This window comes from Talpa occidentalis, unplaced genomic scaffold (assembly GCF_014898055.3).
Source record: "Talpa occidentalis isolate TD23 unplaced genomic scaffold, MPIMG_talOcc4v2.1 talOcc4.7, whole genome shotgun sequence".
NCBI lineage: Eukaryota > Metazoa > Chordata > Mammalia > Eulipotyphla > Talpidae > Talpa > Talpa occidentalis.
In genome coordinates, this window is record NW_023605083.1 from 51,154,412 (window position 1) to 51,179,267 (window position 24,856).

The 24,856-nt window shown below is 34.7% G+C and overlaps 1 protein-coding gene across 1 annotated transcript in view; it reads right to left on the bottom strand.

The window, feature by feature from the left end:
* Window positions 1–24,856, bottom strand: part of AGTPBP1 (ATP/GTP binding carboxypeptidase 1) — a 121,162-nt gene that overhangs the window by 32,727 nt on the left and 63,579 nt on the right. The window contains 8 exon segments of the mRNA XM_054689824.1: window positions 864–1,008; window positions 3,971–4,058; window positions 10,850–10,998; window positions 11,083–11,169; window positions 12,663–12,746; window positions 16,520–17,226; window positions 18,335–18,451; window positions 23,367–23,464. Of these exon segments, the coding sequence (XP_054545799.1) occupies window positions 864–1,008; window positions 3,971–4,058; window positions 10,850–10,998; window positions 11,083–11,169; window positions 12,663–12,746; window positions 16,520–17,226; window positions 18,335–18,451; window positions 23,367–23,464 (1,475 nt within the window).

Consider the following 24,856-nt stretch of genomic DNA (forward strand, 5'->3'; position numbering starts at 1 on the left):
TTTCATGTTCCCCTCTCTATTAATGTGGATGCTTGTTTCCAATCCACTCCTTTCTGGCTAAACTGATCATACCTTCATGATCTTTGATCATCAGAACATTCTATTCTGAGATGAAATCTGCCACAGTAATTACCTGAATCTCAGAAGAACCCATACATTGGGGCCTCCCTGGTGGTGCAAGGGGTTAAGACGCAACCTATGAAGCTATCCACAGCCACTCAGACGAGTTCAATCCCTGGCGGGGAGCTAACCACATGGCACAGCAGACCTCTCCTGACTTGCCTGCAGTTCCCCTCAGCCATGTATTTCAGTCCATCCGCCTGTTCTGTTCCCCTCTGTCTGCGTGAATTCTCTCACCCCAGTATGCATAAATAAATAAATTTTTTAAAAAACCACATATTATAAGCAATCTGGATCTAGGAGTCCATATAAAAGCACTAAAAGAAATTAATTCCTTACCAAAAAAAAAAAAAAAAAAAAACTTAAAGTACATCCACATTTTTCTCCCATAACATTTTCTATGAAATTCAATGCTTTGTGTTACAAGAAGAAATCTCACCTAATTAAAATTTATAAATCATGGAATCTTAGACAACTGTGTATTCTGACATAAAGAAGGAAAGTAAAAATCACATAAAATTTCCTCAGCATTAATTTCTCTTATGTAAATATAAAGATTATACTCCCCTATGACTCCTTTTAATGTTTTATAATGTATTATAATGTATTATTTTTTAAAATCTTCAATACTGAATATTTTTTATTTTATTAAGATATTTAAAGAAATTTTTCTTCAGTAACTTTTCTTCACCCATATGCATATAATACAATAAAGATCATAATACATTTTGATGAGTTTTTACCTGTAAAGTTGAGTATGTATATGGATAGTGATAAGCAAAGTAGCAAACATCATCTTTATGTGGAAAATTGACAGTGAACGTAATTGTATAATAGGATTTCCCCTTTTGCCCACCTGCAGCAGCTGAACTTCTTGAAAAGTGATTTCTGCAACAGAAAAGCATAAAATGTGCATTTCATCCAAACAAAAGTTTTGATTTTCCTCACCACTTTTAGTAAACAGCACTTCAATAGGAAAAATTTTAAAAAGCAAAGGTCTATAAAATGTTTAACTTAAATACTCCATAAAAAAATAGATTTGGTACTAATGAAGCAATTATTTACCATCAGCCAACATTAACTTTTCATTTCTGGATTACTAATTCAAATGGAACTAGTACTCCACATATCAATAAAACTTTTAGAAACCCATTACTTTATCGTCATATACATTAGTAGGTCTAGGCAAGGATTACAGTGGTTGGTACACCATTAAATGAAAGGCTAATGGATGCCTTTACATTCGGTGATCAAACAACTATATCTGAATTCACTGATCAGTCTTAAGACAAAAAGAATCAGAGATGATGTGTTTCTTGGCATGACACAATAGTTCACTGCACCAGATGTGATGTATTCTTGCCAAAAATCAAGCCTGAACTTAATCAAGCTGCCATACCTCACTATTTTATAGGATTCAGTAATATGGAAAAATACATTAGCACCACAGGGGGGCAATCACCAAATCCAAAATGTGTAAAATCCTGCATGACAAATGATCAGTTTCCTCAACAATTAAAGGAGAAGTTTTAAAAAAGAGTAGAAAAGGGAAGCCTATAAATAAAGACTGTAGGGACATATCAACAAAAGTCAAATGCAATGTGGAGTCCTTGATTGGTCTGGTTGAAACAAAGGAGCTATATATAAAACCACATTTACAAGACAAGGGGGGAAGTTTGAACTGATGGGATTTTTTATCATATAAGGAAATGTTCTTAAATGCAATGAAAACACTGTGGTTAAACTGTCTTAAATATCTGTCTCCAAAAGACAAAATATGTTTATGGATATGTTATCTGGAAATATAAATGTTATTTGGAAATGCTTTTAAAAAATAAGCATGGAAGTAAAACTATAGCTAAAACAAAACTAGTATGTGTTGGTAACAATTTACTTTGGTGAATACCTGGGGTCTCATTAACCTATTGCCTGTTTTTGTAAGTGTTTGGATATTTCAAACATAAAAAGTTTTAAAAACTATACATTACATTCCAAACTTTAAATATGGCTGACATGATGACCTAAAGATGCTCTGTCCATAAATTTAATTTTTAAAATTCCAAATTACTTTGTAATGTTGTAAGTCACAAAATGAAGACCCAGGGGCCTATAGATTTATATATTCATGCACATAACATACAAAGTGATTTCAAATAAGTATATATTAACCATTATATCTTGAAATATATACTCATGATAAGATAGCTAAGGGTAAAGGAAAATATAAGTTCCAAAACTAGTCCCTTCCAACTCCTTTTCCCCAAAAAGCTTAACATCTAATTGGTGAGGTAATTTTACCACCATATTATAGCTATATAGCAGTTTGTAGCCTCTCATATGCTGATAGAAAACAGATTTATTCTCATTTTACAGATGAAATAAACCAGCATCAGAGGAGTTGACTGATAGAAGCTAAAACACACTGCAAAAATAGTAGATTTTAAGCCTCATTATTTGGACCTCAGACTTTGAAAAGCAACTAGAACAGTGGTTGTTAGGTAGAAAATGGATAATAAATGTCTGCTACACAGACTTGAACTCCAGTTCTAGATGTGGAAGCAGACAAAAGAAAAAATAAAACCTCAAAAACAAAAATCCTTGTCATCACCTCTTACAATCCTTAGACTCACCACCTGTCATGCTACGATCATTCACTTTGCAATGTGATGATTTCTACTGTGCGAAAGGAGAAAAGCATGAAACAAATATTTTGAAAAACATCATTTTACCCTTTAACAGTCTAAGTAAGTCTGAGAAAACCTAACCAAACATTGCCCAGATCATCATTGCTTCTCTCCAACCTGATGAGAAAAAGATAAACGATGAACGTTTATATATTAGCCTACCATTGAAAGAAATATGAAATTTATTCAGATGCAGATGAGTTACTTATTTCTGTTCCTCATTTATATACTATTTATTTTGCTAAGAAAAGTAGGAGGGAAACCCTACTAAAAGGATTTCCAAGAAACATTTTCTTTCCCGAAAAGTAATAGCATTTAAGACCTACATTTTTCCCAAGCCAAGTTTAAAAACCATTAAAATCAGTTTAACTTTTGAAGTTCTCTTCTTATCACTGATATAATGAAGGGGCATTAGTGCTACTTAAGCACAAAATAAAAAGTCAAAATCCACTGAATAGAAATTTCAAGATTAAGATTAGTAAGAGAACAGGAAGGTCAAATGCACTAAATAGTGAAAGTTACCTGGAAACATGCAGACACAGCAAAAATAGGAAGCAAAGTATATTATAATCCTACATTATTTAAGAGTTAAAGAATAATCCAATAAGCCTACTGAGGCAATAAATGATTCCTAGCATTTATTTCTAACTTGTTACGCAGATCACTGTACAAGTTATTACAAAGTCACTGCAGGTAAAATATCTCCAGGTAAAATATGTTGGAAAATAAAATGAAGTAAATATTTGTGGAGAGAAGAGAAAAAAAAAAGAATTATACTTGATATCATAGGAATAATAAAAAGGCACTGCAAATTCTCTCCTAGAATTTTTAATTTCATTTTTATTCAATGAATTTGCCAGAATTTTAAAATTGGAAAAATTGAGAACACCTAGTTACCTAATTGGTAGAGACAAGATCTGGACCTAAGTTTGTCTATCTACAAAATATGTTTTATTTCCACTAATATACTCCCTAAATGAATCTCAAATTTGAAAGGTCTCTCTGTTAGAAGTAGTACTAACTCATATCATCACAATTCAAAGACAGCAATAACTATCTTTTATCTTTAGATAGAAAAGAAATGAAGTTAACATCCCCATCTGTAAACTGACGTCCTATTCTTATTATTAGAATAGTGGCATTAGTATTATTCTTTGAATACTTACTTATAGTAACAAATGTCAGTCCCCATACGAATCCACCATGGTCTGGCATTTAAAGCTTCCTGAACTGAATACATGAGTGGTTGCATACCTTTGACAGAGAAAGACAAAAAAGAGAGAGAATTCTTCTCAGAAGTTTTGCATTGAGTTAATCTTGCCACTGTAGAATGCACCAAATATTTAGGAAAGTTAAAAGAAACTATATTAAAGTCTTTTAGTATGCATATTAAAAATATTAATTTTTTTTAATTTCCAAAGTCAATCAATGATATTCTTTCATTTTCAGTTTAACTAAAATGGAATTACAACCTCTGAGTGAAAAGTCAGTAAACTTTTTTCTATTACCGTCTCCATATTAGATGAATCAAAAATAACAGGTAATCTATATCCCTTATAACAAATGAGTCAAAAAACATATTTAAAAAGTTAATATCTTGGGCCTCCCCTAGTGGCGCAGTGGCTGATCGCTGGGCTGCGAGGTTGCCCGCAGCCTCTGCAGCGCGGGTTCGTTCCCAGGCCACTGGCAAGGGTCCCACCAAAAAAAAAAAAAAAAAAAAAAAGTTAATATCTTACTGTATCTACTTTGTAAATTAAAATTATAATAGGTATGTACTTATAGGAAGAAACACTATATATAGGATTTCTACTATGCAGTTTCAGGTATTCATTAGGGTTTTGGAATATATCCCCTAAGATAAGGTGCAATGACTGTATATTTTATTGGACAATTTTGGTAATATGCTTTCACATGAAATTTTTTTTTTTACTTTTTTTCTTTTTATATTCCCCATACAAGTGCAACCCCGATTTTGACCCCAATCCCTCCTTTCCCCCCCCCCAAAGAGTAGCTCTGGTTCATAGTTGTTTGTTAATTTTGATTTTTTTCTTTCTTATAGTTATTCTTTTTCCTGGTCCATATTTAGGTTTTCTAGATTCCTGTTATGAGTGAGACCATCCGGTATTTTTCTTTTTCTTTCTGGCTCATTTCGCTGAGCATGATCCCTTCCAGCTCCATCCATGTTGCTGCAAATTTCATGTTTCAAATGAAATTTTTTTACAGATTTATTTATTTATGCATACAAGAGCTGGGGTACAGGCCAGAGATGTGGGGGTGGTGAGAGGATAACCAGAGACAGAGTGGTGAACAGAACAGGCAGACTGACTGAAATACACTGCTGAGGAGAGCAGCGGGCGAGTCAGGAGAGGTCTGCTGCACCATGTGGTTTCTCCCTGGCCGGCCGGGGATCGAACTCGTGCTGCAGAGGCTGCGGATTGCTTCATGGTGCGGTGCTTAACCCCTTGCGCCACCAGGGAGGCCATTCACATGAATTTTTAAAAATCTTATCCAATTCACAAAATAATATACTTGGTTTCCAACTGAAATTCATGTTAATTTTAGAAAGGTTGACAATTTTTATTGAGATGTAGTTTAATTTTCTTTAAATGCTATTGTAAACATACAATCATTTTCTTAATTTTCTTGCTCCAGAACCATCTTGTTAAACTTATTAGATATTTTTATTCATCTTTACTGTCTCTTGGCTTGTCCAGGTATATAACCATATTATTTATAATTTAAAATATTTTATTTTTTTTATTTGTATTAGCTATTTTACATTAATTTATTTGGAGAAATAAACAACCTCAAAAACTATTCTGAATATAGTGGTAAGACGAAACAACTCTGATTACCAGCTGCGGGAAGCCAGCTTCCAACAATGTCAGCAAGAGCTGGGCTGCTCCCAGCCTCCACTTGCCAGTTGAGGGAGTCTGCTGCTCCAGCCTCCAGTCACCAGCCAGAGAAACCTGCCTTCAGCCAGTGTGTGAGCTAATCAGGCAGCTCCTGGCCTCCAGCCACCAGTGGCATGAGCTACCCCCGCTGTCCCTGGCCTCCAGTATCAGACACAGGAGCCCAGCCTTTAGCTGCCAGCTTTGTAAACAAGATCCAGGCTGCTCCTGGCCCCCAGTTGCCAGCTGCAAGAAACTAGCCACCAGTCACCAACTTCATGAACTACAGCCAGATTTCTCCCAACCTCTAGCTACCAGCTGCAGAAGCCTGGCCTCCAACTGAGAGAACCCTGTCACATGCGGCATCCAGCCACCAGCTGTGGGAGCCCAGATCCCAACAAGGGAGTCAACAATAGAGCCTGGGTCCCACTGGTTGTAGCTCTTAGAGCAGTAACCAAGGGACACAGACCTGACAGATGGTCCTATGGATAGCAGTGGAACTGGTTATCTTTTAGAACAGCAGAGATTAAATACTTCAACAAATTGAACACTAAAGTGTTTCACACTACAATGGACAGAGGTGGGTAGAGACAGGAACCTAGGAGTTGTGGTCTGGGGAAGCCAGCAATGGTAGCAGGGCTATTGGTGCAGCCAGGGACTTGTGGAAGAGGAAGCTGAGGTTTTGTAGAGGCACAAACCCTTGAGGGAGGGGAACACCTTATGGAGCAGCTGGAATATCCATTGGAACCCCAGCACAGGCAATAGCAGATCAGGCATTCTGAACCTGCACTCTCCCTTCCCACTTCCTGGGAGGGTACCTACTTTGCCAGAAGTAATGACAGCACAGGGACAGCTGAGTCTCATCTCAAACCTCAGAGAGGAGGGATATAAGGGGTCCCTTAAACAAGGGCCAGTTCTACCTTAACAGTTCGGTTGTACTGCCTCTTACTGAGAGTGGTATGTTAGTCTACTATTAATAGTGTATTTCTGCCTTCTTGTATCTCTTGTATATATCTTACCTGAAGCAGAAATATTTGGTATATTTTCACTGTGAACTGTGATTTTATAAAGTTCCTTCTTCGTCTCATTTAATATTTTAGCTTTAAATTTATTTGGTTTCAGAATTTCAATCCCACTTTATTGTTTCGATTTGCCCAGTATGTTTTTGTCATTTTTCTATTTTTAGGTAATTTAAAGTTTATTGTATTCTGTCTTCTGAATACCTGGGGCATATATCCTACTTGCTATATTTATTTTTTTCATGGTAAGGGTATATGAGGAGATTCAAGTGATTGCCGTTATCCTTCAGTCCAAGACTCTGATCTTCCCATTTTTAATAAAAATTATAAGGACCACTTATCAAGCTGAGTCATGAAGATGCTGAGTCCAAAATTGTACTTTGCCTGGTTCCACACATGCTCAATTTATGTGAAAGGCAGCTAAGAATTCTCTTTGTCTGGGAGACATGGGGACCGAGTAGCAAAGGTAGCACTAGTGAGGGAGTTTGCAACCAAAGTGCCAAGCTACTAAAATGCAAGACTGCCATCTGGTGGTAATTTGAGCAAACCCCTTTCAAGTAACAGGGGTAAGAGTGATGAAGGACAAAAGATACAGCACTATTAGATAGTGACATAAATCATGAAATACAAATTCACAAATAACATCACTCATTTGTAATAAAAGTAAGAATTTAATAAAATCACCTTTAAAAAAAACCAAGAAAATGGCAACTTGAGAAAAAAAAAAGCTCTGCCTCTGTGGGGGGCACTGCCAAAGAACAAGACCTGTTAAGTGTTGTTCAAATTCAATATTCCCCCAGCTAGCACGTCCCAATTTTATAAAAATTACAAAAATAAGCTACTTTCCTAATATATTTTTTCTGATTTTAGCCATGTATGGCAACTAAACATATCCTTCCAGCTGAAAAGTTTCCGCTAAAAATATTTTCTTTCATCATCAATATCAATCCTGAAGCAAATTCAAAATGAACCTGCTGAAAATAATATTCACTACATAGCCAGTTACAATTTCTTAAAATTTTGAAATCTATTTACTAAAATACCAGCCCCTTCCTTTTCCTAACTCGTGATTTTATTACAAACTCAGATTTTCTTTATTTTGTATTAACAAATCTAATGATAGATTTTCATAGAAAAAAAGCATTTCATAGAAAAAAATGTATATGGCCTTCTCCGAGACTGAGTCCATGTGCAACATACATGTACTGCCTAATTAAATACTAACAATTATATTAAAAAAAAAAGTAAACTCAAAACAGACTTGTCAGAATCCAGAAGGATCTCATCTAGCCTGAGACTTGGTTTTAATTTGTCTCCAGGAGACTCACCTGAATTCCAAAGATAAACAAGGTAAAAGTTTGAAAACTAACTATACAAACAAATGGTGCCCAGAAAAAGGCAGGAACAGCCATATTTATATAAGATAAAATAGACTTCCAGATACCAAGAGACTGAGATGACACTATATAAAGATTAAGGGATCAATATATTGGGAAGACATAACACTTATCAATATATGCACCAAATGAAGGGGCAGCAAAATACATGCAGCAACCACTATCATATCTGAAACCAGATAATAGCAGCAACACAATAATCATCAAAGACTTCAATACCCCACTCTCACCAGTGGACAGATCAACCTATGGACAGAGCTAACATTCAAGTCATTTATCCATTTTGAGTTGATTTTTTTGTATGGTGTGACATAGTTGTCTGATTTCATTCTTTTTCATATGGCATTCCAATTTTCCCAATACCATTTATCGAAGAGGCTTTCTTTGTTCCAGTGTATGTTCTTTCCTCCTTTATCACAGATTAGCTGTCCATATATGTATAGGTTAATTTCTGGGCACTCAATTGTATCTCATTGGCCTATCTGTCTGTTTTTGTTTCAGTACCATGCTGTTTTAATTACTATGATTTCATAACATAGTTCCAAGTCTGGAAGAGTAATACCACCATTTTCCCTCTTTAGTCAGGAGAGCTTTGGCTATTTGGTATCTTTTGTGATTTGATATGAATTTCAATAATATTTGTTCCATTCCTTTTACATTTTTATTGGGATTGCATTGAATCTGTATATTGCTTTGGGTAGGATGACCATTTTGATTTTTCTGATCCATGAGCAGGGAATATCTTTCCATTTCTTTGTGTCTTCTATTTCTTTTAACAATGTTTTATAGTGTTCTTTGCATAGGTCCTTCACCACCTTAGTTAGGTTTATTTCCAGGTATTTAATTTTTTTTTTTAAGTGAGAACGTAAATGGGTTGAGTTTCTTGATTTATTCTTCTTCTAACTCATTGTCATATGTGCATATAGGCAGGCAACTGATTTTTGTGTGTTGATTTTGTATCCTGACACTTTGCTGAACTGGTTTATTGTTTTAATTAGTTTTTCCATCGAGCCTCTAGGATTTTCTATGTTTATTACTTATTATTATATCAACTGCATTTAATTTCCTTCTTAACACCAATCTGTTTTTCAAATTCTCTACAAAGGGATTTGGAAAATATGATAAGCATACAAGAATACCCAAAGATCAATGTAGAAGATGGAGGGACATTTTTAAAATACAGTCACCATCTGTCTCAATGCTTTTAGTTCTAGTTACAGAATTTTATTCATTTTAAATTGCAAATGGCACTCAAGGAAGAGATTTTATTTATCACAGGGAGGTACAGGATTTTTAAATAGTAGAGAAGCATTGCTCTAAAAATATATGCTTTTAATTTAAAATTTTAAATATTTAATAAAGTTTAAAACAGTAAAAATACTATTTCATAAAACAAAGTTAGTAAAAATGCCATCTACATGTAGCACTACAATTGGGAAACTGAATTAACAACCATTTCAGGGGTAACCATGCCTTTATCTTTTTATTCTAAGGGATACTCAAAATACAAATAAAATTACAATTTTGTGTTATTATTATACTTACATGTTAGGTAGGCGAATCACAACACTATTGTTTTTGTATTATTTTTAATGGGCTTCAATTGAGGAAATTTTTAAAGTTATATGAAAGTTTAAGTCAAAAAACACATGTTTTAAGAAATTTGGCATTCAATAACTAGTAATTAAACCCTAAAAATCACAGAAGTAAAGAATGTAAGGTTTCGTCAAGAATATTTGTATCACTATTGGGTAAAATAATGTAACCACTGTGTCTTTAGTCAATATATTGACAACAAACGACTGAGATCTGAGGTTTTTAACTTGTCATGTATGTTTCTCCTCAACCCCCAATGTAAGTGAGTTGCCTTGATTATCAGAAAAAAAAACTTTTACACAAAAATTACTATTACCAGTTTAAATACTTGAAAATTGATGTTTCAATTCTAAATTAATAATACTAAGTTTAAATAATTTATATTACCTTTCAGATAAGCTATTTGAAGAAGAAAAATCACTAGATCAGACCAATTGATACATTAAAAGCATTTGACAAAATTCATTATCCATTCATGAACAAAAATTCTCAGTCAACTAATTACTGAAGGAAAGTTTCTCAACTAGATTAAGAAATGTACAGAAAATCACAGCTAACATCATATTGAATTATCAGCTATAAACAAGTACCACAAGGTTTTGTGGGGACAGATGTGGTCTGTATCCTGAGTGTGGTGACAGATATAAAAATCTATTTTTTAAAAATGCATATAACTACTCCCTATGGTACCAGCATGAAAACCTGTACTACAGCTATGTAAGATGTAACCATTGAAGGAAACTTGAAGAGTAAGTACATGGGCTGTTTCTGCAATTTCATAATATTTTAATTTTATGCCTAATCTACTCAGAATAAAAAGTTTCAAATGAATATTTTATGTAATTCACTTCTGGGTGAACTGATACTAACAGTGTGATTTTAAGCAGCATGCATAATCTTTAGTTGTATTCAATTTGAATGAAATCAACCACAGTCATTACATTTTTTAAAGGGCTTGCCTATACTGGGTAACTCTTTCCACCAACAAAGCAAAATTTAGTTTCTTTCAAATCTTGCATAATTAATATCTAAATTCTGACCACTAGAAAAACATAAAGAAGTTAATTTTTTACTAAGAAAAAGTTTTCTACAAGTAAAGTTCCTTTATGTCCTTTCAATTGGGAAAAAAAAAAATGTCTTACCATAATTAAATTGACTGTTGGATTTTTCACAGTTAATGATGTTAAACCTGTAAGCAACACCTGGCCGCATTCCACTGACTTCAAAGTAAAACCACTGATGATAATGATTACTATTTATATCCGAGTTCAAAATAAGATCATACTCATTTCTGAAAATAGAAACAAAGAATTTTGATGAAAGTTAGGAACGTATCTGTGGATATACAGAATGAGAAAAATTTCAAATGACTTACTTTCTAATTTGAATTACTTTGCGCAGATTCCCAGATTCAAATTTGGAGTTAAACTTCAAAATATCTCCTTCTTCAGGAATGATGTAACTAAATAAATTATTTAAAGTAGGTATAATAAAATACATTGCATTTAAATAGGTGAACAAAAGGAAAAAAGCACAAATAAAACTACACTACAGATTAAAAATACACTACTACTGTACCTGATTCTTATTAAACTAAAGAATAGAATCAACACAAGCAAATTTTAAAAATTTGTCTAATATTTATAGACAAAAAAATTACAACTACAAGTAGACACCTACATGTGTTCCTACATTTATAGTAAATGTTAATAATAAAAGCAAATTTTTTGCTTTATGAATATCATTTCTAAAATAATAATAATATACAGAAAAAGAAACACTTATATTTTAAAATGCATGTGACCTGTAGAGAAGTAATAATTTTTGATAAACTATGCAGTTTTCAAGTGAAAATGCTATTTTAAACTGAGAAGCTATGTTATCTACTATTTTATTAGCATCATAAAAAGGTATTATCCTTACTTTTACATAAATTTAGTAAATCTAAGTAAATCTTTACTGAGCACCTACTAGGTGCTGAAACTGTTTTAGTTATCTGTTTCCCTGACTAGCTATAAAATTCTAGCTCTTCTGGAGCTTACAATCTAATGCTAAGACTCCACGAAGATCAATGACTTTGTCCAAAGTCATCTCAGTTACATTTAGCACTGGTATGTCACACTCAGGGTTCTTGAGTTCACATTTTTATCACACCTACCTGATCTATCTGACACAGAAATGTAAACATTAAAGAATATTATTTCAAGTTCAGTCATTAAGTTTGATATAACTTGTAACTTTACATCTCTATAGAAATCTTTTTAAGTATTTTACTTCCTCCAAATAAGATCAGGAAAATGTGAAATTTCCCAAAAACACTAGAATGCTGGATGGGGGGTATTGAGGACTACTGAATTTCTCATTTGAGGAGGCAAATGATTAAATGAAAGTCATATCCAACATTTCCATTTATTTGCTTGTACTTAAATCCTAAATTGTAAATGGTACTACCACACCAAGGGTCACAAGTGGTTCCAGAGGCCAGGCAAGTAACTTAAAGGAATAAAGCAAATTGTAAGCAATAAGAGAGAAAAGGGAGTAGGGGGGGACTATGGAAAATTCTATAATGGATGGTAAAGAATTGGATATTAGGGACTGTCCTAAGGAAAATTAAGGCTCAATATTACAGGACAAAATTATAGCGTTTCATATTAAACATCTACTTTTTCAAGTGGAAGCAATTTCAGTTCTTTTTAAACACAACATCAGTATGTAACCTTTACCTTAAACACATTAGAAGGTCACTTTAGAAACAAAATTTGTGATATGTTCAATTCAAGTAATAATTTTTACTTTATCACTTACTATTAGATTACCTACCATATCTGCCAAAAAAAATGAAAACAGGGTGAGGATAAACAGGTAGAAGTGAACTATATTATTTTTATCTTTTAAAAATAACACTAAAATTTTACAGTAAAAATGAAACAAGTAAAGGGGGAAAATGAGACTTACTTTGGGTTATCTAAGTCATAAACCACACGATCTATGATATCACTCTGATGTATTAGCCTCTCAATATCCTGGGCAATTTTTGTCCTGAAATCAGAAAAGTTTCACCAGTCATTACTGTATGCCAATGTACAACTTTCTCCAAAATAAGTCTGGATGAAAAAACTATACGGGGCCTCCCTTATGGCGCAGCGGTTGCGCGCTGGGCTGTGAAGCTGCCCACAGCCTCTGCAGCACCAGTTCAATCCCTGGCCGCCAGCGAGGGTCCCACATGGCGCGCAGACCTCTCCTGCTGTGCCCGCTGCTCCCCTCAGCAGTGTATTTCGTCAGTCTGCCTGTTCTGTTCCCTGCTCTGGCTCTGGTGAATTCTCTCACCCTCCCGCGCTTCTGACTGTACCCAGTGCTTATATAAATAAATAAATAAATCTTTAAAAAAAAATTATTTGAAAAAAAGGAAAAACTATACAGAGCTTCCCGGTGGCACAGCGGGTTGAGCACAGCGCTGTGAAGCTGTCCGCAGCCTCCGCAGCGCAGGTTCAGTTCCCGCCCAGCCAGGGAGATGCCCACTTGACACAGCAGACCTCTCCTGTTGCGCCCACAAGAAATGTAAAAATCAATATTTATCAGTCTGAGTTCTAATAATAACCATAAAGCCTATGACTACAAGAGTTTTTAAAAAATCCTAAATGTCTACTATGCCTTTCTACATAAAAATGGTGTAGATCCACTCTCTAGTCCTTAGGTAAATAATTCTGTACACATAACAGCATAATTAGAAGCACTGAAGATCTAAAAAGCTAGAGATTAAATAAGACTTTAAAAACCCATCTTAATAGGAATTTAGCTAAAATGCAGTTGGTAACTGGTTTGCACATTCTGCAGAGTCCTCTCTCTTCTGTGACTGTAAAGGAAATTGAAGAGGGAAACACTTGTTTCAGGGAGCAAAGAGTGGTCCTCCAGGATTCTTTAGGCCTGAGCTCCCCTTGGAAATAGTCCAACAAAATGGAAACCAACTCTTTAGAAAATTCCTAAAAATCCCTGCCAGTGTCCTGCAACACTGAGTCAGCCCAGATTCCAGAACCTCCCCTGTCAATATTTAAACCCAAGATGACAACAATCCCTAACAGTGGCACCAAACTGTAGCCAAAAAAAAAAAAGAGATTTGGGGCCTCCCCAGTGGCGCAGCGGTTGAGCGCTGGGTTGCGAACCTACCCGCAGCCTCTGTGGCGCCGGTTTGATCCCCGGCTGCTCTCCGGCCACCGGAGGAGGGTCCCACATGGTGCACAGACCTCTCCTGCTGCCCGCTGCTCCCCTCAGCAGCGTACTTTGGTCCTTCTCCCTACTCTGTCTCTGGTGAATTCTCTCACCCTCCCGTGCTTCTGACTGTACCCAGTGCTTGTATAAATAAACAAACAAATAAATAAATCTTAAAAAAAAAAAAAAACAGATTTGGATCACAAAGCCAGGTACCTAGAACTTCAGGTAGACTGACCACAAAGACCTTATTGGGAAGGTGTCAGGGTCGTGTTATCATATAGCTACTTCTCATAATATTGATTATTATTAAAAAGTGAGCTTATTATATGAACTGATTTAAATTTCAAGTTTGTTTCAGCTAAAATTCCTAATGAAGGTTAGAACTCTATAAGTTTACTGATTTTCTGAGAAAGCAGATTTGTCCATTTGTCAGATTTATTAAATAAGGCTTATCTATACTAGAAATGTGCAAAAAAATAACACTTAAAAAAGTTTATTTTAAAGAAAAATGGTATTAAAAGGCAGATAATATAACTCAATTCTACAGCAAAGTTCTGAAATATAAAAACAGGATTAAAAAAAGGAGAGGGCCTCCCCGGTGGCGCAGCGGTTGAGCGCTGGGTTGCGAAGCTGCCCGCAGCCTCTGCAGCACCGGTTCGATTCCCGGCTGCTCCCCGGCCACCAGAGGAGGGTCCCACATGGTGTGCAGACCTCTCCTGCTGCCCGCTGCTCCCCTCAGCAGTGTACTTCGGTCCTTCTGCCTGCTCTGCTCCCTGCTCTGGCTCTGGTGAATTCTCTCACCCTCCCGCGCTTCTGACTGTACCCAGTGCATGTATAAACGAAACAAACGAACAAACAAATAAACAAATAAAACATGCCTCTATAAAAGAAAAAAAAATTTTAAAAAAATAAATAAAATAAATAAATAAATAAATAAAGGAGATACCCACTTCAGGGCTAGCACTTCACATAGAAAAGATATGACACTAGTGGATAGGACTGTGAAAAACTGAGGAACACAGACTGTATCTAAAAATAAACTGGTGGGCCTCCCCAGTGGCGCAGCATGTTGAGCGTAGCACTGTGAAGCTGTCCACAGCCTCTGCAGCAAGGGTTCGATTCCCGGCCGGCCAGGGCAAGTCCCACATGGCGCGGCAGACTTCTGTCTCGCCGCTGCTCCCCTCAGCAGTGCTTTCTGTCTGTCTGCATGTTCTGTTCCCCACTCTGTCTCTGGTGAATCCTCTCAACTCCCACGCCTCTGACTGTACCCTAGCTCTTGTGTAAATAAAAAATAAAATAAAATAAAAAATAAACTGGTAACAAGAAGTAAATAGAGATTGAGGCTGTCATACCAATTTTTCAAGAAACACCTGAAACTTAAGATTTCTGTGTGTAATTTCCCAAATTGAAAATGGTAGGGATCGATTTCAAGAAAACACTCTAACCCTGCAAAGCCCAGAGGTGCAAGGTCAGAAAGCACAAAGTCCTTCAGTGGGACCCTTTGAGCTATATTAAGATGAGCTCTGCTCCACCTTCTGGTCCCCAGACCCATATATTCTTTCTATCAGGAATACAGAAATTTGCATAAGTTGCCAATTTAGCATATATACCACATGCTGAAAGATGGCAATCTATCCTTGAAGAGTATTTTCTCTGAGTATTTCCCAAAGGTTATCCTAGTACTCCAAGATGCCAGCTGCCTCTAGAGGTACAATTCCTCATACAAGCAATAGATATCAAGGCACAACCCCACTCCACACACCTTTCTTAGTAAAGTAAGTCCCCTCTTGTGATTCTGTTATGTGCGAATTCCTTACTTGTGGATCAAGGAGTCAATTGGTAGCATTAAACACATACTACATTTACAAGTGAAAAATGATGAAATATATATGAGCTATTAAAGATAAAAACATGAAATAAAATAATATTGTTTCCTTAATCAAATATAGCATGGCTTCATTTATTATTATATAGTATCCTTATAACAAGAGCATGCACATGTTTTTAGGTTGTAGTAAATCATCACCACAAAACCTTAACCATGATCATTAAAAATAGTACAACTATGCCAAAAACAGGTATATCTACATGCCAACTATTCATAGGTTAGCAATAGTTAATACTACTATATAGTATTCAATATTACTTAGCAGAGTTTAATAACTTTAGTTACTATTGTTATATTGTATACTTCCAATTTCACAACAAAATAATATTGTCCACAATACTCCATATATAGCCTATTTTTAAATCACCTACCTATTTCAATTTCAAATGATAATTACTAAATTAAATATTACTAATTAAATATTACTAACCAGTATTGAACCTACATTTATGTTTGAGATTCAATCTAAATAAAAAGTTTATATTGTCAGATGGTCGGGTTTATTATATTAGCTTCATTTGAATAAGTTATGAGTTTAGAAAATAAAGTAAACCCACAAAGACAATTTCAAAATAATGCAAAATTTCAAAGCAAGACAAAAAATGTAATAACTACAATTCAGAATAATTTTCTTTCAAAATACCCAAAGTAATTTTTAAAATATGCTTCATATATAATAGTCTTGCTTAGAAGAGGGAAGAAATCTAAAACTCACCTTTGTACACCATAAGGTCTTTCTAAAATAGGTTCTTTGAATGGAGGGGGAACGTGACCAAAATAATCAGGATAAGCAACTTCTGAATATTCTGGAACTGATTTTGTGTTTTTTACAATTTCAATATAGAGGTCAGAGTCGTGGAGTGTTGGCCCATCAGTTACTTCAACTGATGCTTGTTCTACAGATGATGTAGACTCAGTATCTTCATCTTCTTCAGTTTCAACTGCAGTGCAGCAAAGTTTCCCTAGCTGAACTGTTCTTCCCTCAAACAAAGCATTTCCGCAGGCAGCCATGTGTGGACATGCTTTAGTGCATGTAAGGACACTGAGAGGGAGATTATAGTCTTTCTTCTTTCCTGCAGTACAACTTAGAACTGTTTGAGAAGGAATATTCTGCAATGTAATTCGGTCCAAAGCCTTTACAATATCATTGTTTAAGCCATAGACCGATGAAACAGCTCTATTTTGATCACCTAAATGTTGTAATGTTCTGTCATTATTTTTAACATCTTCTTTTGTCAGATCCATAAAGGAAGGTTTTGTATTATCTTCATCTCCTTTAGGAGACACATTTGCCTTCACTCCTTTTCTTAAATTGCCTGAATTGCCAGATGCTTCCTCTCCTGCAGTAGGAACAATAATGGGACCACGTACTTTTCCCTCAAATACAAAAGGCTTTGGTTCTTTGGAGATTAAATCACAGTCCTTTGGGGGAAAAAATGTTTAATATTTTATCTTTAAATACTAAAATGTGTTAAGAAAACTAAGATCACATTAATTTTATATGCTGTTTTAGAAAGCAAACACTCAAAAAAGTTTAAAGATGGGTAAAACTTGGTATATCTTAATTTTACTAATAAAAGACAAAATAACCAACAAAATTCATTACAGTTATTTTACTTTTATATTATAAATGCCCATATATCACCAAAAAATGGGAAATTTTAGAAATGTAGAAACACATTAAAATCACCCCAAATCCTATTGGTGAATACTCAATTAAATCATTATTCATTAATTCAACAAATATTTCAGAGTGTCTGTTTTGTGCTAAGTACTACTTCTGGCACTTAAGAAGAAAAAACTCTCTCCTTTTACAGCCTATATTCTTCTTAGGGAAAAAGAGGAGAGATAAAGTGTTATAGCAAAAAAAAAAACAAGAGTGGGGTTGAAGGGTAACACAGATTAGGAGTGCGAGGGGAAGGGGCGGTGGGTTGTAGTTTTAAAGGCCATTGATTATGGAAGCCTCACTGAGAAGATGAGACATACACAAAGACAGAAGACTGCCAGTACACAAAGTGGAAAAATGCTTAGAGTGTTCCAAGAACAGCAGGAGCCTGGGATGACTAGACTAGAATGAACAAGATGAATCCAAAAGCAAGGGAAACAAAAGCAAAAATAAACAAATGGAATTACAGCAAACTGAAAACCTACAAGGATGGGACACTGCCATGGGGTTTTGGTGGAGGGAGAGTGAAGCAGGTGTACATATGTAAAAGTGTATTCCCCAAATTATACAGTTACATAAACAACTGATATATTAATAAAATTTGAGAAAAGGCAAATGAATATACAAAGTTATGAACCACAGGCATGAAAAAATTTAATTTTTTATCCAAGAATTAAATGAGCTATTCCCACTCATTTTATAGAGGAAGTAATTTGCAGTTCAGAATGTTGAGTTGTCAATAACTCATTAAAAACAACAAAATGTCATTTTTTAGAAATGAAAACAACGAATAAATGCTTAGAGAAAGGAAAAAGGAACTTTTACTTAAAATAATTTAAAATGCTGAATTTTCTATATTTATACCTGAAAATCATCAACAAGCTCAGGGAAAAGATGTTCATACATTTTAAGTTCTTCTATCGTTCGTCCTGGTTCTTGTTGGGGTTTTAGTTTATTAATGTCCGTTTCAATATCATCATTCTGAAATAATAAAGACACAGGTCACCAGTAAAGAAAAGTTAAAATTACAGATACATTTTAGATTAAAAGTTTTCAAAATTATCAATTATATACAATTAGAAAACAATCACTGAATAAAGGCTTTACTAACTTTACCATAAAAGTTGCTTATATTTTGGGGTTGTTGAGTTTTTCCTGTTTTGCTTGTTTTGTTGTGTTCTGGTTTTCCCAATGGTTATTCTAACATAACCCTCTAATTTACAGTCAAGATAGAAAGTTTAGAAGACTAAGTATGTTTCCTCTAACTTCCCTAATTGTCATCATTTTGCTCATATTAAAGATCAATAAAATTTAAGAAAACAAAGTTTTAAAAAGTAAGTATATGATTACATGAACAATATGAAGCACTATGCTAAACATTTTACACATATTACCTAATTTAATGTGCATAAGACCACTATGAAGTAGATAATATCATTACCTCCATTTAACTGAAGAGGAAACTGAGGTACAGAGAGGTTAAGTAGTTGTTCAAAATCACACAGAGAGAAGAGCCAGGATGTAAAACTAGTGATTGCAGAGCATATATTGCTAGTCAACATGATGCACTGCTTCAGTAAACTAGTGATTACCACTAGTATTCCAGTCAGTAAAGTTCCCTTAGAAAAGCTCAATGTCACAATTCACTGTCAGAGGGAAAAAAAAAAAAGTAAGGAGGGCCTCCCCGGTGGCATAGCGGTTGAGTGCTGGGTTGCGAAGCTGCCCGCAGCCTCTGCAGCGCCGGTTCGATCCCCGGCTGCTCCCCAGCCACAGGAGGAGGGTCCCACATGGCGCGCAGACCTCTCCTGCCGCCCGCTGCTCCCCTCAGCAGTGTACTTCGGTCCTTCTGCCTGCTCTGCTCCCTGCTCTGGCTCTGGTGAATTCTCTCACCCTCCCGCGCTTCTGACTCTACCCAGTGCTTGTATAAATAAATAAATAAATAAAGTTAAATAAATAAATAGAAATAAATCTTTAAAAATTTAAAAAAAATGAGTAAGTTAACTGTCAGAAATGATTTCCAGGCCCCTTTGGTAAAGAAAGGGTAAGTTTAAAGGAGAAGCAGGACCTCAGAGAAACAGGATATATAAGCAGGATCAATTTGGTCTGTATCACTGTTCAAAGAGTAATGTATACCATAATGAGAGAATGAGTTTCAGTTTTCTGACTATCCAAGCTATTTCCTAGGACCCTCAAAAACATTGGCTGTGCACACAATACAAATTCATTCACTTCACTGATGCCTAAAAAGATAATAAACCATCTTTAAATTTTAATTGGTATTCATTTAATTGGTATTCATTTTTTATATTCATTCACCTTTCTACCAAACTACATTTTTCCTGCCTTAAAAAGAATTTCTTCTACTATGCTTCAAATCATTACAATGTTTTACATGCATACACTTACCTGACTATATTTATACATTTTCATATTTGAAAGACTATGTACTTCTCACTTTATATTCAGAAATATAGCTGTTATTTATATAAACAATATAAAATGTGTTCCCCACTACCGTGCATAATAAAAAGTGATTTCACTTAAAGAATATCATGCTATTATTGTATTATTATTACATGAATACATCCCTGCATATATCTTTAAGTCATGCACTGATGAACAGTAGTATATAATAATTTTCTTGATTAGTATCTAATAACATAGACAATGCTTCCAAAGTTTAAAAAATCATAAAGATATTAATTTCTCTAAATTTAATTGGTCAATATTCAATATCATTTTGTGAAAATAGAGCCTAACAGTGGCTTTCTACTTTAAAAATGAAGAATTTACCTGTAAAACTGGCATAGTAAGGAAAGAAAACTATACTTTGAGATCTCCATAGCAGAAAACTATTTTGGTTTGGGGAAAAACAAAGGTGCAGAGCTACCCACTTAGGGGAAAAAAAACCTTCTTCCAATCCTTGTACTTTTTCTAAGGTTAAGGAGGGAAAAAAGAATGAATTGAAACTTAGATACAGACAAAACTTGTGTACCTTTAATAGCAAACAAGAGGAAGTGGCAGACAATGGTGAAGGGGAAAAAAAAGATAATATAGTCCAACTGTCTTGAAGCCCTTTAGTACAGTGGTAAAAAAGAGTGAACATTCACACAGATTGCTTTATTCTGAATCCTGGCCCCACCTCTTATAAGCTACACTGATAACCTTTCTGTGCCTCGTATTCTATTAGCCATGTGAAGTAGAGGTAATAATATCTTACAGGACTGCTATGAGGATTTAAGGGTTAATATATGTAAAAAGCATGGATTACCATGAGATTAAGAATTCACTAAAACAATCTATGCTTTTTTCTTATTATTCTGTGTGTTAAAGTCAGGGGCAATCATTGATGCTACAATGAATAAAACTGCCAACAACCATATTTTTCAAAAATGTCAAGGTCATAAAAAAGAAATCTGTGAAATGTAATATATTAATGAAGACATAAGATACAAGATAATTAAAAGCAATACCTAATGCTAGAGCCTATACTAGAGAGGGAAATAAATCTTATGAAGGACAGTATTAAATCAGCTGACAAAATGAATTATGAATGATAGATTAGATTAAAATATATCACTGCAAATCGTTAAAAACTGTATTGTGGTTTTGTAAGAGAGTATCACAATTCTTAGGAAATATATACTTACATTAAAGGTAAAGGACAGCAATATATGATACATGAAACTCACAAATGATAAAAAAAAAATTACAGTGACAATCTTCAAGCAACATAACTAGAATCACTGTTATAATTCCTATTGATTTCTACTTCCCCACCAATTTCTCTCTTTACATCTGTACTAATCACAACATATATTTTAAAAGAGGCTCCTGAGTCATGAAAAAATAAATTGTACTAAACACACTTAGCTTTTTTTTGTTTGTTTTTTATGTTTAAACATCCTTACTTTTTCACAATATAGGCTCTCTCCCCTCAGGTGTGGTCACCATGATTTTCCCACCACTGAAGTGCCCACCTCCTCCCCCAGCCCTTCTCCATTCTCCTCCTCTCCCTTCCTCTCCTCCTCCTCCTCTGAGTATCTCAGATCTACGGTCTGCTTTTAAGGGTCAGTTTTACAGTTTGTCTTTGTCTAATCCTTTTTATAGACATGGAAATATACCACAAAGGAAAGAAAGGTTTCCCCGGCAATTCCACTCCTAGGGATCTACCCAAAGGACACAAAAACACTGATTCAAAAGAACACCTGTACCCCTATGTTTACTGCAGCACTATTTACAATGGGTAAAACCTGGAAACAACCCAAATACACAAAAATAGATGACTGGATCAAGAAGATGTGGTATATATACACAATGGAATATTATTCAGCAATCAAAAAAGATAAACTCATGCCATTCGCAGCAATGTGGATGGAGTTAGAAGGAATTATGCTCAGTGAAATAAACCAGAAGGAGAAAGAAAAATATCAGATGGTTTCACTTATAGCAGGAATATAGGGGAACCAAATAAGACATCAGTGTAAAAAAAAATAATAACAATACAAACCACAACAAAGCAAAAACGGACAATTATAAATCAGAGACATCCTGCAGGGGAGGAGGAGGGAGAGGGATCAGAGGGAAGGAAGGAGGGAGGAGCACAGAGGACTGAGGTGATGGTGCACGGGTGCACTGGGGAAGGAAACTCTATGGGGACTACACCTGAGGGGGGTAGAAGGAAGCAAATATTGTTTAAAAATGAACAATGATGTAAAAAAAAATTAAAATATATATATATATATAAATAAAAACAGTTAAGGCAAAAAAAAAAAAAAAAAAGAAAGGTTTCTACCAAAATATGGTATTTTAAATTATAGATGTAGTATTCATCTGGGAAATTTTACTACACTCAAACTCTCACTTCCCAATGACTTCAAAAAGTTGATTTTAGCATATCTCCTGTTATAAAAGAATACTTTACATACAGAATTTAAATCTCCTAACTTGGATCCTACCAGTTAAGGATTTGCTTAGACCATCAGAGTTTACACTATTTTTCTTCCTTATTGCTTCTTGGGATCAGTACACAAATCATCATGCTGTCCAAATTACTAACTTGATAAATTTGCCAGCGCCTGCCCTCCATGGACACATTTGGTAATAATGAAATTGATTTTATATCTGTTATTTAGAAATCTCTGAAATTGACTTTATATCTGTTATTTAGAAATTTTATTCTAACTCCTAAGGCAATCAAATACTCAGTATATACTAATTTTGATGTAGTATCTCAAGACAAAAAGATTCACACTGACAAGAGTCAACTAAGTCCCCCACAAAAAAAAGCACTAAACTAAACACTAAACATGGAAATAAGCAGATTTTCCTACAGATACTAAAACCAGTGAATAAAGCAAAATAGAGTCTATCTAGATTTCCAGAGGTTCCAAAAATTCTGAAACCTCATCTGCCTCTACCTAACATCTCACATGACAATCTTTTCTCAACCCAATACTTTTTCCACGTCCTTTTCCAACTAAATGAAATCTCATTATGCAAACATTAATTCTTAACAAAAACTCATTAGTTATAGATTATTTTCCACCCATTTTTGTATTCCCAAACAGTTATTGAGAGAGGAATATGCTGCCATTTAGAGTCTAAAGCCACTGTCCTTCAAGCTAAGGTTTCCTTACACTTCAAAATCTAAGCAAGAAAGGTCAGATAAAATCTTCCTGGTCAGAGAGCACAAAAATAAGTCACTTTAAGATACTTTTCAGACCAATGGAAATAAAGCAAAATTATATTCCCTTTCAAAAGCTTAGTGTCCATAGTCATCCTGGTAATAACAGTGTACAAATTAATCCATCATTAGCTACATCTACTTATTCAATCTTTATTTTACAATTGTGTTTATAATTTACAAAGCTGAACAATAGAAACTTATACTAACCTTAAAATTTTGATCTAAGTCATCTTCATTTTCAGTTTCATTTTCAGCTTCCAAATCAGTATCATCATTGTCATCACTTTCATCTACTACGTCATCCACTGTGATACAAAATGAGCTATAAGTAGGTCAGTAGTAAGCATTCTACAACACGCACCTCCAAAGGTAGTATTTTATGTATAAAATATTATATAGAGATAGTATATGTATAAGTATTTCAATCACCAAAGGAAAAGTAAATGAAATTTTTTATTAAAAATGTGTCTAAGGGGCCTCCCCGGTGGCGCAGCGGTTGAGCGCTGGATTGCGAAGTTGCCCGCGGCCTCTGAGGCGCCGGTTCGATCCCCGGCTGCTCCCCGGCCACCGGAGGAGGGTCCCACATGGCGCGCAGACCTCTCCTGCCGCCCGCTGCACCCCTCAGCAGTGTACTTCGGTCCTTCTGCCTGCTCTGCTCCCCGCTCTGGCTCTGGTGAATTCTCTTGCCCTCCCATGCTTCTGACTCTACCCAGTGCATGTATAAACAAGCAAGCAAACAAACAAATAAAATAATAAATAAATAAAAACATGCCTCTAAAAAAAAAAATAATAAAAAAAAAAAATAAAAATGTGTCTAAGGCTGTTCCAGGTGTTGAAAACCTTTAAGATAAAAGTGCTTTAAAATTTGTAAAAGCATCATAAAATAAATGGGCTTTGTACTGTTTTCAGTTTTAAAAAATTAACAGTCCTCTGTTCCAACAATTTTAATGAAACATCTTGTTTCCTATTTATGATTAATTTCAACAACTCATTTCATCTCTTTATAAGTCACCTCTTATTTACTTGTTTCAATGACAACCATATGTCAGGTATTGTGTTGGATGCTGGGAATTTTCTTTTAAAGATGTGTAAATATATACTCCCCATGAAGATAAAGCTCATGAGGGTAAAGAACAGAAAACTGTAAACAAGAAATTATAATATGAAACATGTATATTAATAATGACATATACTTCAAAATGTTATGAGATTTTGATTTGCATTTCCCCAGTGATAAGTGATAGTGAACATCTTTTTATGACGACTCGACATTTGGATATTTTCTTTGGTGAAATGTCTATTTAGACCAGACTCTCTGACCACTTTTTAATAAAATTGCTCATTATTTGGTATGAATTGCTTACACACTTTGCATTTTAACCCTTTGTCAGATGGATACTTTGCATATATATTCTCTCATTTTAATGATGGTTTCTTTAACTGTGCAGACGCTTTTTAGTTTGATGTAGTTCCATTTGTTTTATATTTTCTTTCTTTTTTTTTTCTTTTATTTTTTCAACTTGTCATTGAGTTGAGTCCCCAAGATAGCGCTAAGAAAAGGATGATCTGATATAATATACATTATAAAATGATGACCAAGATGAATATAATAAACATATCTATCACCTCACATAGTTAACATTGTTAACACTTCATATCTATGTGGTGAGAATCTCAAGAAATTTCAATTATATAAT